The sequence below is a fragment of the Dipodomys merriami genome, unplaced genomic scaffold, assembly GCF_024711535.1.
Source record: "Dipodomys merriami isolate MVZ:Mamm:240054 unplaced genomic scaffold, mDipMer1.0.p SCAF_9, whole genome shotgun sequence".
Lineage (NCBI taxonomy): Eukaryota > Metazoa > Chordata > Mammalia > Rodentia > Heteromyidae > Dipodomys > Dipodomys merriami.
In genome coordinates this window covers 52,480,193-52,496,060 of record NW_027206512.1, presented here as the reverse complement: position 1 = coordinate 52,496,060, position 15,868 = coordinate 52,480,193, and the positions used below count along the sequence as shown (strand labels likewise).

At 48.3% G+C, this 15,868-nt stretch overlaps 2 protein-coding genes across 5 annotated transcripts in view; one reads left to right on the top strand and one right to left on the bottom strand.

Annotated features, from left to right (window-relative positions):
* The first annotated feature begins 1,771 nt into the window (after positions 1-1,771).
* On the top strand, positions 1,772-4,643 carry Sod3 (superoxide dismutase 3). Its single transcript, XM_070012741.1, has 2 exons — positions 1,772-1,867; positions 3,051-4,643. The coding sequence occupies exon 2, from the start codon at positions 3,066-3,068 to the stop codon at positions 3,798-3,800; it is 735 nt and encodes a 244-aa protein (XP_069868842.1). The 5' UTR covers positions 1,772-1,867; positions 3,051-3,065; the 3' UTR covers positions 3,801-4,643.
* A 5,156-nt stretch (positions 4,644-9,799) lies between these two features.
* Ccdc149 (coiled-coil domain containing 149) overlaps positions 9,800-15,868 on the bottom strand; it is a 76,520-nt gene continuing 70,451 nt past the window's right edge. For all 4 annotated transcript variants that reach the window (XM_070012736.1, XM_070012739.1, XM_070012740.1 and 1 more), the window contains one exon: positions 9,800-12,099. In XM_070012736.1, coding sequence (XP_069868837.1) covers positions 11,660-12,099 — 440 coding nt within the window. In that variant the 3' untranslated portion in view covers positions 9,800-11,659. The remainder of the gene's footprint in view (positions 12,100-15,868) is intronic.

Below are 15,868 nucleotides of genomic sequence, written 5' to 3'. Positions count from 1 at the left end.
CACCCATGAGCAGAATGCAGAGCTACAGGACTGAGCCGGGTTCTCAAGGCCCAGGGAAGGCCGCAGGGAAGAGGGCGGGAGCCCCTGAGTGCTGGTAAGTCATCTCATCTTCCAGAATCACTGCTCCTTTGACTTCTTTCTGTCGAACAGCAGTTCCCAATCTTGGCTACCCATTAGAGTCAGCAGCTCTTAAAAAATGCTAACTTGGGGGTAGCAATGCCCGACAAGAAATGTACTCATTACCTTACTGTTGTAACTGTAATCTTAAAATAAAATAATAAAAAATAGATAACTTGCTGGGGGTGGGAGGCTCACACCTCAGGGGTGTAATCCTAGATACTCAGGTGGCTGAGATTGAGGATCATGGTTCAAAGCCAGCCTGAACAAGAGTCTGTGGGACTCGATCACCAATAAATTACTGAAAAGCTGAAAGTGGAGTGGTAAAGTGCCACCCTTAAGCAAGAAAGAGCTAAGGGAGGTGGGCACCCAGGCCCTGAGTTCAAGCCCAGGTACACACAGGTACACATGTGCACACGCACATATGCACGCACGCGCACGCACATGCACATATGCACGCACGCGCACACACACGCTACCCTAGGAAGTCCCTGTTGGTGATTGACAGAATCAGCCTGGGGTGGAGGCTAGAGGTCTGGATTATTGAACCGGCTTTCTTGTTGCCAGAGCTAGGGCTGGGCTGGGGTTTCGGGTCTTGTCCCCCTTTCCTAGCTACACTATTATGACACTATGTCCCTCCTCCGTGTGTGAATCCCAAAGGACAGAGGCTCACAGCTTTGAGCCCCCTGCACAGCACAGCGCCTAGCAGGGAGCAAGCACCCAATAACCATTAGCTGCCGGAACACAGGAGGACGGCAGGCAGCAGCAAGCTGCCTTTTCCCGTGTGGGCTTTTCTGGGAAAGGGAAGCTTCTATTTCTGGAAAGAGCCGCTGTGATGGAGAAGGCAGTAAAGGGGAAACAGACCCCCTGGAGGGAAAGGCTTATGGCTCACCTCCAGACCCTGCAAACTTCTCCAAAGCTCCTATGTCACCTTCATGACAAACAGCCGTGGTGCTACTTACTGATGCTGCCAGTGTTTTTGATATATACTAATGTCATTAGTTATGAGAGCCAGGCACTGGGTTCGAAGGTGAAGTGTGATGATCTCATTTAATCCTTGCTGGGATCCTGTACAAGTGGCCAGTGTCCCGGATCCATCTTACAGCTGTGGAGGGGAGGGGAGAGAAGGGGAAAAGAGGGGAGGGGAGGGAGGAATGCCATAGCCCAGACACTGACAGGTAGGAAGTGGCAAAGCTGGGACCGCTGAGGCTGAATGCCAGTCATCACCTTTCCCAGGTGAGGCGGAGTAGTTCTGGAAAGAAGGGTACACACAGTTCCCAGGTGCTCTTGTCTGTCTTAAACATGCCCCCGTGTCCAGCAAAAAGAAGTGGAGGGCTGGAGAAATCGGGGGAAAAATAAGAGGCCCTTCCATAAAGAGGCCATTGTGCCCCTCTCCACGAAATCTGTTTTCGTTCTCCTTTTGACTCTACTGCTGACAACTGAAGGTCACTGTCTGCGTCTGCACAGCTGGGTAGGTCACAAAAACACACTCTTGGCAAGAAAAGCCAGTCTTGGGGGGGGGGGGGGAGGAGGAGGGGAGAAGGAGGCAATTTCACCACAAGGGACGCCTGGCTGGCTTCTCCTCTCTCCACTGGCCCAATGACCTTCTCTGTTGGTGACCACTCCCTGGGGCTGGCCTCTCTGAGCTCACAAACAGCCGGCTGTCTCTGGAGAAGGCAGTCTTCATCCAGGCTTGTGGCTGGGCGCTCCCCACTTTGCAGAGGGAAAGCTGTCTAGGAGAGTGGGACAGGTGGGTACCAAGTTGATGTTCATTTCCTTCTGCCCTGAGTGTGCTGTTCCAGCTGGCTAAGGCAGTGGGTAATGGAGAAGGCTTGAGATAGCTGCTAAAGGGAAGAAAAGGGAGCTGGGAGGAACGGAGGAAGGAAGAAGCTTAGCTCTTTCGACATTGGACCATGCCCAATCCAAGAGGACTCAGGTGCTATGGTAACAGCAGGTTACCTTTTGTCACTTTGTGGCTTAGGTGTTTCTACTTTACTAACCCAGGTGTCCTGAAAGCTACTAGGCTTGAGAATGACAGAAGGCTGAGGATCTGGCTGGCTATGGTTCCCAGACAGGCTGCTCCCAGCGAGCAGAGGGATTGAAAACAAGCCCAGGCAACCCAGGACAGGCTCCTGGGTTCTTTGGGCTTAGGATGAGGGCTCCTGTCCCTTTTCTTGCATAGTTTTATCCTTCCCTGGTCCTGGGTTCGGTGCAAAGACTCTGACATCTCATAGAAGCAGCTTGAGCAATACACATGGTACACTGCATGTAGTGTAACTGAGGTGCAAATCTGAGCCCTGCTCTGTGAGCTGGGGCCCTCTAGCTGGGACCCAGAATCTTTAAAATTTTTCCTTTTAAAAAAGAATCAACATCAGACGATCAGACTGAATTGTGGAATGTTAGCTCCTCTGTCCAACTACTTAAAGATATACATATATATATAACATGTATATGTTATATATATCAAGCCCATGCAGTAGAATCTTTTGGGTAAGGCTTGTGCATCTGATTTTTTTAGAAACCAGAAGCTGATATACAGGGTCAGCTGTCTGTCCCTTTCAAGTCCCCAGAACTAGATTTCCAAACATCTGCTCCTCTGCCCCTTTCCCCACCGCAGCAGGTTGGCACCGCACACATCCGCTCTCTGGCCTGCTACACATGCGCAAACAGTACCTAATCCTCATTTGTCCCTGCCTGGCACCGGGGGAGGCCTGGATGAGTTGCCAGATGAGACCGTGCATGCTGGCTGGGCCAGCCCCTTGGGGCTGTGTGTGTGTGTGTGTGTGTGTGTGTGTGTGTGTGTGTGTGTGTGTGTGTGTGTGTGTGTGTGTGTGTGGTGTGGATCCGATGACAAAGGGGGTCCCCAAGATTTGCTGTCTCAAGTGACTAAGCCTTGCTTTGTGTCTCCCCCTCCCCCGGGGTGCGCCCCGCAGGTGCCCGGCTCCAGCATGCTGGCCCTGCTCTGTTGCAGCTTGCTTCTGGCCGCCCGGATCTCTGCCACCTGGAATGTCCCCAGCCCGGTGGAAATCAGCTCAGAGCTGGCAGCGCAGATCCGTGACGTGCAGGCAAAGGTGCTGGAGATCTGGCGGGTGTTCACGCAGCGGGAGGCCGACGGCGGGCGGGGCGCCGCGCTGCACGCCGCGTGCCAGGTGCAGCCGTCCGCCGGGCTGGACGGCGCGCAGCCCCGGGTGACCGGCCGGGTCCTCTTCCGGCAGCCCGCCCCCGGCGCCAGGCTGGATGCCTTCTTCGACCTGGAGGGCTTCCCGGCCGAGCTCAACAGCTCCAAGCGTGCCATCCACGTCCACCAGTTCGGGGACCTGAGCCGGGGCTGCGAGTCCACGGGTCCCCATTACAACCCGCTGGCCGTGGCGCACCCCGACCACCCGGGCGACTTCGGCAACTTCGTGGTGCGCGACGGCCGCCTGTCCAAGTTCCGCGCGGGCCTGGCCGCCTCCCTCTCCGGGGCGCACTCGATCGTGGGCCGCGCGGTCGTGGTCCACGCGGGCGAGGACGACCTGGGGCGCGGCGGCAACCCGGCCAGCCTGGAGAACGGCAACGCGGGCCCACGCCTCGCCTGCTGCGTGGTGGGCACCATTGGGCCCGAGGCCTGGGCGAGCCGCTGGGCGCAGGAGCGGGACCAGCGCCGGAAGCGCAGGCGCGAGAGCCACTGCCAAGCCCCCTGAGCCCCGCCCCCCCTCCGCTCCAGGGCCCTCTGTGTCTCTGCAGGAGATTCCACACCCCAGGATGCCTCTGTGTGCCTAAGCGTCCTTCTGTCCCCAGACATACCCGGGGTCACCTTTGTGCCCCAAGACACCTCCATGTCCCCCAGGATCCCGCCATGTCCCCAGGACCCCCTCCATGTCCCCAGGAACCTCTCTGTGTCCCCCAGGATCCCCTTCGTGTCCCCCAGGACACCCTCTATGTCCCCAGGATCCCTTCTGTTTCTCCTAGGAATCCCCCATGTTCCCCTGGACTCCCTCCGTGACCCCAATATCCTCTCTGTGTCCCCCAGGATCCTTTCTGTGTCCCCTTACCCCCCGTATCCCTTAGGCCCCCTCTGTGTCCCCCAGGACCCCTTCTGTTTCCCCTAGGACCCCCCATGTTCCCCCGGACTCCCTCCTTGTTCCCAAAAGCCTCTCTGTGACCCCCCCAGTACCCCTTCTGTGTCCCCAGGACCCCTTCAGCCTCTCCCAGGGCCCCCTCCGTGACCTGACCCCTCAGGGGTCTGGAACCATCAACCTGGGAAGGAAGGAAGGAGGTGACCCACCTGTGCAGGTGGCTTCCCCACCCCCATGCTCCCTGCTGGGAAGGAAGTCTTTGGTCCACTTCCCAAAGGTCAGAGTCTAGAACCCCATGTGACCCGGCAAATTCCAGGGAGTTGGTGTAGGTACCTGAAGTGACTGACTTTCCACGGGCAGGACACGAAGGTGAACTGGCAAATTGGGGTGGAGGGCCTTCTAGAACATTAGATCAGTCTGGTGTATGACTATACCCTTTTGTTTACTCAATAAAAGTATTCTTACCAACTTCTGCCTTGCAGGGTAGACTGGCTGCCCAGCTGTGTCTTTTCCAGCCTGGGAGGCAGTTCCCATTTCTCCCAGACTCCTTAGGCAGTGAGTCAGACTGAATTGCATCCAGAAACCCTACCCTGGTGGTTATTTATTTATTTACCTCAAACCAGGGCTAACTTGGTATTTTCGAATCTTTCCTTGAACTCTAGAGACAAATGGAGTAAAGGCTGATGACTTTGCTCTGCTAACGGGTTTGGAATATTAACTTGAAACATGCAGTCAGCACCAAGCAGAATTAGCAAGAGATTTTTAAACATTTAATTAATTAGTCTATTTATTTTTGTGCTGGTACTGGGGTTGGACTCAGGGCTTGAGTCTTGTCTTTTAGGTTTTTCTGCTCAAGGCTGGTGCTCTACCACTTGAGCCACAGCTCCATTTCTGGCTTTTTGCTGGTTAATTGGAGATGAGTCTCACAGACATTCCAGCCTGAGCTGGTTTCAAACAGGAATCCTCAGATATCAGCCTCCTGAATAGCTAGGATTACAGGCATGAGCCACCAGCACTCAGCATGAGGGTAGGGGTTTTTTTTTGTTGTTGTTGTTTTTCTTAAATATCCTGATATTACTTGGATGCCCTTATCTGTTTCCACAATAGAAAGGTATGTGAACCAGGAGCAAGGAATAACACATATCCCTGAGCCTGGATAATTTTTAATCTGTAAAATGAGATCACCATACTGGATTATTCTTCAGGTTTTTAGGCTGAAGTCAGAGAGTAGTAGTTATTCATGAGAGGTGCATAGCATAACACACATGCTTAATAAAGATCAAATTAATACCTACTTGATAAAGATGGCCCAGAAAAGCAGCCCCCTAACAATAATGGTTTAGATAACACGGTAAAGCAGTGGGTGTCAGCTATGTTTTAGAATTCAGATGAAGGAGAAGATTTTTACTTCTGAAGCTGCTGAGATTTTCTGCATCCATCCCAAGGCAGGCTGAGATGAACCCCACCACCCAAGTTCTTGATGGAAGGGGACCTAAGAGGTGAGATGTGAGCCAGAAGACAGATGTCTGGTTCTCGGCCCCAGACCTAATGTGTGCCACCAAGACCGCCCACTGGACCCCACTTGACTCCTGGCATCTATTTTTACTCTTCTCAGCTCGCAGGTCGGTTTGGCTCATCTCCTTGTATTTGCTGCTTCCACTCCCCCAGCCAGCTTGCTAATCAGTTTGCCTATTTGACTCACAGGGTTTGCATTTGTCACTGAGACTTAAAACACACACTTGTTTTGATTTCTTTTTTGTAAAATTAGAAGTGTTTGATGTAATGACTCTACCTAGACACAGCTGGCAAAGTGAGAATAATGTTCAAGTTTGCATCGTTTAAACACAATGTAGACAATAATTAGAAATGCTATCTTTAGATGTTTAGGATAAGCTTTTTCTCAGAATGGCAGTTCATTTTTCTTTTCTGAGTGGGGATTTTTAGTGCACATACACAGAAATACTAAAAATGTAAGAAAATAGAGCAAATTAGTGAGCACTTTGGTCAACTTGAAAAACTGCAGGAAATAAGCCAAATGATTTTAGATCTGCATTTTTTTTTTTACTGAATGCATAAAATCTTTACATTCGCCATGTTTTTCACAACTACTGAATGATCAGATAATATAGCTGACAGAACACAACTTATACACTGCACAGTATGCTGGAAACAATGTTTGGCCTGCTATGATGGCAGAGAGAGAGAGAATGATGCAAATAATACAGATAAGCATTCTATCAAGAAAATGATCACATTTTTATTTCAGGTAACAAAAGAGACAGTTATATAGCAAGATTATTGTAGAATCCAATACAGTAAAGTCTGAAAATGAAGTTATTTTTCATTAAAACTACAAAATAAAGATGGGTGCTGGTGGCTTGTGCTTCTAATCTTAGCTACTTAGGAGACTGAGATCTGAGGATCAAGGTTTAAAGTTAGCCTGGGCAGAAAAATCCATGAAACTCTCCAGTTAATCACCAAAAAGCGGGAAGTAGAGCTGTGGCTCAAGTGGTAGAGCACCAGCCTTAAGAGGAAAAAGTCAAGAGACCTGAGTTCAAGCCCCAGAACTGGCTTTTTTTTTTTTTTAATTAAAGAAAAAACAAAACTCAAAACACCACCAAAGACAGCCCTGTACCAGTGGCTGGTCCCTAACTACACAGGAGGCTCAGATCTAAGGATTGTGATTCAAAGCCAGCCTAGGCAAGAAAGTCCATAAGACTCATCTTCAATTAACCACCAGAATTGGCACTATAGTTCAAAAAGGGTAGGGCACTAGCCTTGAGCAAAAAGAGCATAAGGACAGCACCCAGGCCCGAGTTCTGTTCCAGGACTGACAAAAAAACAAAACAACAAAAAACCCCCAATAACAACATCAGAAATCCCATACAAAACAGCATCTGTTGTTTAGTGCAGGGGTGAGGGAGGGTAATGTCAATAATTTTTTTAAAATTAAATTTAATTAGTGATCACTGGCCTCCACTAAGTTCCCAGACTCTATTTCTGAGCTCCCACAGACCCTCCAGAAAAAACTTTCAGCATTATGCAGACCTTCTTTGCATATCTGGAATAAGCTTCACTGAATGAAGAGGGGGTGCTTAGTTTGAGACATATCCAGCATTTTAAATTGCCTTCCTGCTGTATCGTGTGTGTGTGTGTGTGTGTGTGTGTGTGTGTGTGTGTGTAACCACAACCATGATATTTAGGACCAAGTCCTTCTTATATTTTTCTGCTTCTCTTTCTAATTAGATTCACTACTGAAGTCCCATTTGTATCTCCTCAGTCTTCTCATTTCTCTCTGCGCAGACAGTCAGCTGGGGAAAAGGACTATATTGAAAGCAGCCAGTTGGGGCCTGCTTGGATTTTTGGACATCTTGCTCTCCATACTACTAAGGAGAAGCATTACTACAAACCCAGGCTTCCAGAACAGATGCAGAGGGAGAAGGTGCTCTTTTTCAAAGAGAAATAGAGTATCCATTCACCCACAGGAACACAATGAAGCCAGAAGAACACGCCATCTTTTCAGAGGCATGGAAAACTGAGAAAGGCAAAGACACACTGTCATTGTAAAGAGACAGGGAAGAAAGACGCAATATGCAAGTCTCATGGTCTCTGGGAGTCTTAAAAGAAGACAGCTAGACTTTCTATGGCACCCGGTGAGCTTGGGTACAAATATACTCCATGAAAGAAAGACATAAAAAAAAATCACGGAAACACATGAACACTGGACAGCAGAGCCTTTTTCTGGAACTTGACATTGGGTTGAGGATACGTTTGTTTGGGAAAATATGGAAGAGGAGAAATGGCGGGGGGGGGGGGAACCCCTCAGTTTACTTACATTTACTTACATTTGCCTGTCTCCTGGGGACACTGTAGGAGAAAGGGGAGAGGAAGGAAGAGTGCAAGCAGGGCAGGAAAGGCCTGTAAAGGGAAGGAGTTAGAGATGACAAATGACTGTTTTTCTAACACCAATCCATTTCCACAGGCCTTAATTAAAAGGAAGACAAACACCCATATGTAAAAATCCACACCTAAGGGCTCGCAGGTACAGAGTGGTCAGGAGACCGGCAGAGTGTGCAAACTAGCTTTCATTAAGAGACCTGTCAGCTCAGTTTCATTTATCCACTACGGCTCTGCCTTCTGCTGGCACCAAACTGGAAAAAGAATAGAGGGACAGATGTACCTGTAGAGGGTAGCACATGCCTTGAACACAGGGATATAGTTAAAAAAAAAAAAAAAAAAAGATATGAAAGACCAGCCCTTCCCCAACCCCTACCTAAAACATAAAGAATAAAAAGGACACGTGGGGTTCAGAGATAACACTGATGGCCGAGTCAAGTCTACTTAAATCGAATTCCTAATTCTACTGCACTGCTAAGATGTGATTTGTTTTTCTGTTGCCTATTTAGTGTCTGCATTTCTAGTGCATGAATCTAGAAACAATAATACCATCTTGCTAAGAGTTGGTTTAGACCTAGGCATGCAAGATGGTTACATAGGCAATTGATGATTTTGATTAAGAAAATGTGGCCAGAACTGTTTCTTGTTCTTAAAGTGCACACATATATACACAGGGAGGGAGCAACTCCCTATGTGAGAACACGGATATCTGCTACTGTTGCTGTAGCTATTTTGCTGTCATAAGGGAGTAACTGACACAGAACAAGCAAAGCAGACAGGTGAACACTAGACCCCTGGAGACTTTCTCAAATGAACCAGCCCTAGATGCTGTAATTCAGAATTCTTGTGATTTCTTTTGCGGGGTGGTGGTGGTGGTGGTGGTGGTGGTGGTGGTGTGGGGCTTGAACTCAGGGCCTGGGTGTTATCCCTAAGCTGTTGTTTGCTCAAGGCTATTGCTCTACCACTTTGAGCCATAGCTCCATTTTAGGTTCTTTGGTGGTTAACTTAATATAAAATTTTCATGAACTTTCCTACCCAGACTGACCTTGAACCATGATCCTTAGATCTCAGCTTCCTAAGAAACTAAGATTACAAGTGTGAGCCACTAGCACCCAGCTCTGGTGATATCATATTCACTATCCTATTGTTTTAAGTTTCTGTAAGTGTGGCTTATTAGATTGTATGATGACTGCCTTTACAAGGCCTCTATTTTGTGTGTGCTGGTACTGGAGCTTGAACTTAGAGTCTGGGGCTGTCCCTTAGCTTTTTCACTCAGGGCTGACACTCTAACACTCAAGTCATACCTCCAGGTCCAGTTTTCTTTTTATTGTTGGGGTTTTTTTGCCAGTGAATTGTAGATAAGAGCCTCCTGGGCTTTCCTGCCTGGGTTGGCTTTAAACTATGACCTTCAGATCTCAGCCTTCTGAGTAGCTATGATTACAGGCCTTAACTACCTGGTGTCTGGCCCTTTTAATGACTCTTTTTTTTGGGCGGGGGGAGGGCAGTCAGTTGTGGGGCCTGAACTCTGGGCCTGGGCACTGTTCCTCAGCTCTTCAGCTCAATGCTAGCGTACCACCTAATCCACAGCACCACTTCTGGCTTTTTCTGCTTATGTGGTGCTGAGGAATCAAACCCAGGGCCTCGTGTATGCAAGGCAAGCACTCTACCACTGAACCACCTTCCCAGCCCCACTAATAAATCTTAAGAAGACAAAAGACAACCACAAGTAGCTGCTGAAACTCTTTTAATATTTGGAAGGGAAAGGGGAACAGAAGAATCATACTGGGTGGGGACAACAGAAGTGGGACAGTGTCCCATAGGAGACTGGGGTGTTGTCATGGTAACCCTGTGACAGGATCAGCTCATTGGTTCCCCTTCCATCTAATAACAGCCACTTGGGCTGGCTGCACACACAGTTGAACTTATGTCTCTCCTAACTCTCCAAAGCACAGACTCTCTGGGACCCAGTGAGTCCTACTGACCTGATGGAATGCATTGGAGCTCACCACAAGTCCCGCTTTCCAGAGCCAGCCCTAGGCTGCTCATTTTGCCCACCGTGGGTCAAAACCAGAGCTTGCAGAGGTCAAGCGTTTTCTTCTTCACTATCACTGTATTAAATGTGGCTGTGTTTTCCTCGGTTAGCTCTGGTGTTGTGGACAGCTGATCCCGTGAAGCTGATTGGCAGGACAGTGATTTCTGGGTCTGCTGGCGTGTGAGGGCTTAAAGCTGCATAAGTACCCCTTCTCAGGTGGGGTGGGGTGGGGTGGCATGTTACAGAGTGGCCCTGGGGATGGTCTAGAACACAGGGATGAACAGCGCATCCCTGAGGATGTCATCAGACATCATCTTGACCCCCAGGGCACTGACATGGGGATTTGAGGATGAACTGGCCACCCTGGAGCCTCGCTCCTGCTGGAGTACATCGGAGGACAGCCATTCTGCTGCTCTATACTTCAGGCTGTGTTCTCAGACCCTCCCAGAGAAAGAACAGCCTATGGTTGGGTGAGCCTGCACTTCTCTGCAGCCCAGGGTACCACCCTAACATAGCTCAGAAGAACCAGGTAAGACAGACCCTCCCCTCAGGCATTTTGGTTTCATCTCTTCTTTTTCCTGTGGAGCCCCAGCACCTAGTGGCACCGAGGTGACATTCTGCCACAGGAGGAAACAATTCAAGGACAGTATAGGAAGCTAGACCAGCCCTAGGCAACTAGCTTTCCCCTCAACCCAAACTGGCCAGGCAATCCTATATGTAGCACAGACCCAATAGAGAGAACCAGTATTTCTAGTGGAAACGCTCACATCAGCTCAGAGACACAACCTCAGACGACTCTTTCCACTCTTTCGACTCTTCCTAGGAGTCTCTCCCTCCCCACCAAACCAGTTAATCCTGCGGACTCACAGGCTGGACAATGTGGGGGGGCGGGAAGGAGGGGGACTGCTAACCATCAACAAACAGCCTCAGCAGAGGCCACTCCTTTCAAACCCAAAGCCCAACCTTCCTGGGGCCTGCGTGGGTCTCCCTCTTCCTGCCAGTGCCAGCTGTGACAGGCAGTGCTGCGGGCAGGGTGCCAGGCACACCCATGATGGGAGATCCTGGACGGAGCAGGCTGCCATGATGAAGTCCTGTGGACACCTTATGCTCAAGCACAGGTGTGCTCTCCAGCTACCTCACCATCATGACAGAGACCTGCTTAAAACCCCCATCCATTCCCAGCCCTTCCCACGATTTTGATTGCCAACATTAAACGCTAATAGAAAAAAAAAATCTTATCTCTAATAAAAGAAATGCTGACAGGAAGATGGATGTCAACAAGCGGCCATATGGCTGCCATGATTCCAAGCAAGCCCGGCTCACAGCAGCAGGACAGGCAGAAGGTGATGACATAAGAAATGGGAGGGTGGCGTTTCATGAATGCTGCTGAACTGGCACGTGGATGTTGGCAGCTTGTGGCAGCACGGGTGTTTTCTCATTTGCAGGTGCAGAGGTGTTGCAGAAGGAAGGAACTTGGGTGTGCGCACTGTCACGGCCTTCTTTTGCCCTCCTCCTGGGTACCTTCAGGGTGTCACCGAATGCACCAGGCTCCTCTTCAGGTTTGCCGGGCTCCCCTGGTGTCCCTGTCCTCTGGGATCTCTTCTCTGCTTTCCCGGGAGGAGGCTTCCATTCCGGGCTGGGCGGTCTCCAGGTCGCCCAGCAGGGATCTGGGCCCCTCCCTGTGATAGGCCAGGCCAGGTGTCGGTGGTCCTGGCTCACTCCGCTGTCCCTCCATGGGACTTTCTCTTCTAACCCCATCCAGCTCTGCAGCTGCCTGTTCCTCTGTCAGTTTAATTACTTCCCTTCCCAGCCTGTTTACTTCTTCCTCCGAAGGTAAGTGGGAAAACGAAGGATGATGAAAGCAAGTGCGTTGCTTCCCCAGGCTCGCCTTTGCTAGGGAGCTGACAGCAGGCCTCACGGCGGCGGCGTCCTCTGGTGCTGTCAGTGCTGCCACAGAACCACACCTTTCATCTCCTTCCTGCTGCTGAGCCTCCCCTGAAAACACAAGACAATGTCAAACCTCTGGCTGCAAGTCAGCCTCCTCACGTTGCTCTCCTGTGGGGCCTCCAACCTCACCAGCATTGACATGGTCCCCCCCTCCTCCATCCAGGGCCCATGAACACTGATGTGGTTCTTTCCCCTCCATCCAGGGCCCAGGAGCACTGACATGGTCCTCTTCTCTTCCATCCAGGGCCCAGGAGGATTACAGGACCTATTTTGTTTTTGTGATGGTCCTGGGGCTTGAACTCAGGGCCTGGGCATTGACGGTGAGCCTTGTGGCTCAAGGCTCATGTTCTACCACTTGAGCCACAGCTCAAAGCTCTGGCGTTTGGGTGGTTAATTGGAGATACGAGTTTCAGGGATTTTTCTTCTGGAATTGGCTACAAACCATGATCCTCAGATCTGTTTCCTGAGTAGCTAGGATTACAGACATGAGCCACTGGTACCTAGCCAAAACCTGGTTGTTAAGAAGCCAGCATGCAGCCAGGCACTGGTGGCTTACCCCTATAATCCTAGCTACTCAGGAGGCTGAGATATGAGGATCATAGTTCAAAGCCTGCCCAGGCAGGAAAGTCTGTGAGACTCTTATCTCTAGTAAACCACCAGAAAAAACAGAAGTGGTGCTGTGGCTCAAGTGGTAGAGCGCTAGCCTTGAGCTGAAGAGCTGAGGGACAGCACCCAGGCCCAGAGTTCAAACCCCACAGCCAAAAAAAAAAAAAAAAGCAGCAGCAGCAGCCAGTATGCAAACACCCCAGTAAGGGCTCAGGGAGGAAGGAGAGAGCACTTTAAATAATTCATAATACCATTCATAATTGTAATCTAAATCACAACAGGATTCCACTGATGAAACTGGCAAAAAAAAATTCAAAGGATTCAGAAAGCTCAGTGTTGTTAAAGGTGTGTAGGGAAACAGAACTTCCTATGACTTAGGAGGACAAGAAGGCAGAAAAAGTCTTTTATGATTCTTTGGACAATATCCACGGGAACCATATAGGTAATCCTTTTATGGCAAAGCTACCAATGCATAGCAGCCCAAACATTTCAAATCTTTTTTTTTTTTTTTGCATGTTTGCTACAACACTGATGGGGTTGGAGGCATGGTTCAGGTGGGAGAAATCCACCAATGAGCCAACATGTCAAATACAAACTTCCAGACTGGTTTCGAAAAACAGTAACAACAACAGCAACACTTTAATAGCAGGCACCTGGACGTTACCTGTGTGTGCATCAATGGGAGATTAAGTATAAAATTGCACTCAGCAGGTTGTAAAATTCTTTCCAGTGTACAGGATGCGCATCTTTTATCCAAAATGCTTGCGATCAGAAGTCTTGCAGATATTCTTAGATTTTGAAATCCTTGCATATACATAATGAGATATCTTGGGATGGGACCCAAGTCTAAACATGAAAAGTAATTTGTTTCATATGCATCTTCTATGCATAGCTGAAAGCAATTTTATACGATATTCTTACTGTGCCTGTGTTTGACCGTGGCCTGTCACATGTTGACAGGGTGGTATGGAATTTTCCACTCCTTGCATCATGGAAGCAATCAAGAGTTTCAGATATGGGGGGAATTGCAGATTGCCCACTAGAGATGGCTTACCTTGTGCCTCTGGGGAGCAGCATGAGGACAGGCCGCCAAGGCGGAGGAAATCTTTACATTTCACTTCATCGTTCTGCCAGATTTAAATTTTTATGCTAGCCTAGTAAGTGTAAGACCTGGGGGTTAAGCCCGAGTACTGCACACAAACAACAAGAGGCACGTGTGCTTCTTTTATAAACAAGAAAGTAAAAAGCAAGATTTGCAAGTTCCAAGATTCCACCACCCATGGTTGCTTTGTCTTTCTAGTCTCAGAGTTCCTGTCCATTGTGTGTGTGTGTGTGTGTGTGTGTGTGTGTGTGTGTGTGTGTGTGTGTGTGTGTGTGTGTGTGTGTGATGTGCTGACATACACAAGCTGCAGCTTGAACTCAGGGCACGGGTACATACTTTCCCTTAGCTTTTTTGTTCAAGGCTCTACCACTTGAGCCACAGCTCTATTACCGGCTTTTTAGTAGTGAACTGGATATAAGGGTCTCATGAATTTATCTGCCTCCATTTCTCAATCCCGATGATACCTTGGGACCTTCTCTGTCCTGCGTCCTCCCTGCCCCTCCCTGCTATGAGGTCTGCCTCCTCAGCTCCCGTGTTTGTTCTCTTTGGGTCCCCAGTTCTGTGCCATGCATTCCATTGGCCATGTCATCTTTTCAAGCTGCCTCTGCCTGTGGTTTCTGCAACACCCCCATATTCGGCTGTTTGTCCTCCTAATCTAGTACTGTGAGCATGCTGTATTAGTTTCCTACAGCTGCTATAACAAATGACTGTCTACTTCAAACAATGTATACTGATTCTTTTACAGTTCTGGAGGTCAGAAGTCCAAAATGGAAACCTTCAAAGGCTGTGTCTGCCTGAGGAACACAGCCTAAGCTTGTCACCTGTCACTCATAGCCTTCTATGGCCCAATGCCCATGTCCCAAATCCTCTCCTTGTATTTTCACCCTCCAACTACATAAGCCCTTCATTGAACCCACCTCTGCCCCCAGTGTCTTTGCTTAGAGCGGGTCTATTATTCCCTTCTGTATCCCAAAGACAGACCTTGTGAGTCGGCCCTACCTCCCTGTCCTCCACATAAGCCTATTTGACTAAATGTGGACACAGGTCCTATCTCCATGTCCAACTTCCCACAAGTCTATTATCAGATATATTAATTTTTATTTCTCAAATTGTTATTTATAATTACCATTAGTATAAAACCTGTCCTGATTATTTTTTTTAAATCTTGTCAGTGTTCTATAGTAGGGATTCAATCACTATTTATTAAATGTTTTTGAGTATACAGACCTATCCATGTATGCATGAATACCTGAATATATTAACACACATCTTTAAACACCTGGCATTAATATATGAATGTGCTCCTTGTATTCATTTTTGGTTATGTACAGGTAGCTACCCTTAAATTTCTTCAAATGGTACTTTCTGAAAACAAAGAAAAAGCTTTCTACCTTGCACAAACATTTAGCTACATTAAAGGTAGCTTGAGAAAGCAATCACATAAATTTCACATTAACAAATGAGTTTTGTTGTTGTTGGTCATGGGGTTTGAACTCAGGGCCTGGTCACTATCCCTCAGATTTGTTGTTCTACCACTTTGGGCCACAGCTTCACTTCTGGTTTGGTGGTGGTTTACTGGAGATAAGAATCTCACAGACATTCCTGCCCTAGATGGCTTTGGCTATGATCCTTAGATCTCAGCCTCCTGAGTAAATAGGATTACAGGCATGAGCCACCAGTGCTTGGCTCCAAATGAACATTTTTATAGTGGTTGTACAGTGAGGGAAAGGGAACAAGTTTCCCAGAATGACCAAGTTGATTACAACAGAATAAAATATGATATTGTCTGAAGCTAAATTTTTCAATGTGTAAGATGAATAAACTCCCTTTGGAAATTACTCCTGTGGAATTACTTCCTCTAGGATACTTCATAGTATATTCTTGCCCCTGAAAAATTAATTAACCTTACTCACCGCATCTTCACCCCTAAGCCCTTTGCAGTAAGTTTTTTTTTTTTTTAATCGAGTCAGGTTAATTCATCTTTACCTGCATTTACACTGGGGAGGCCGAAATGATACTGGCATGTTTGCTCACTGGTATGTTTCCTTGTATAATTTCTTTAGATTATATTCAACTCATGTGCAGATGGATGACTCTTTTCCCTTAATG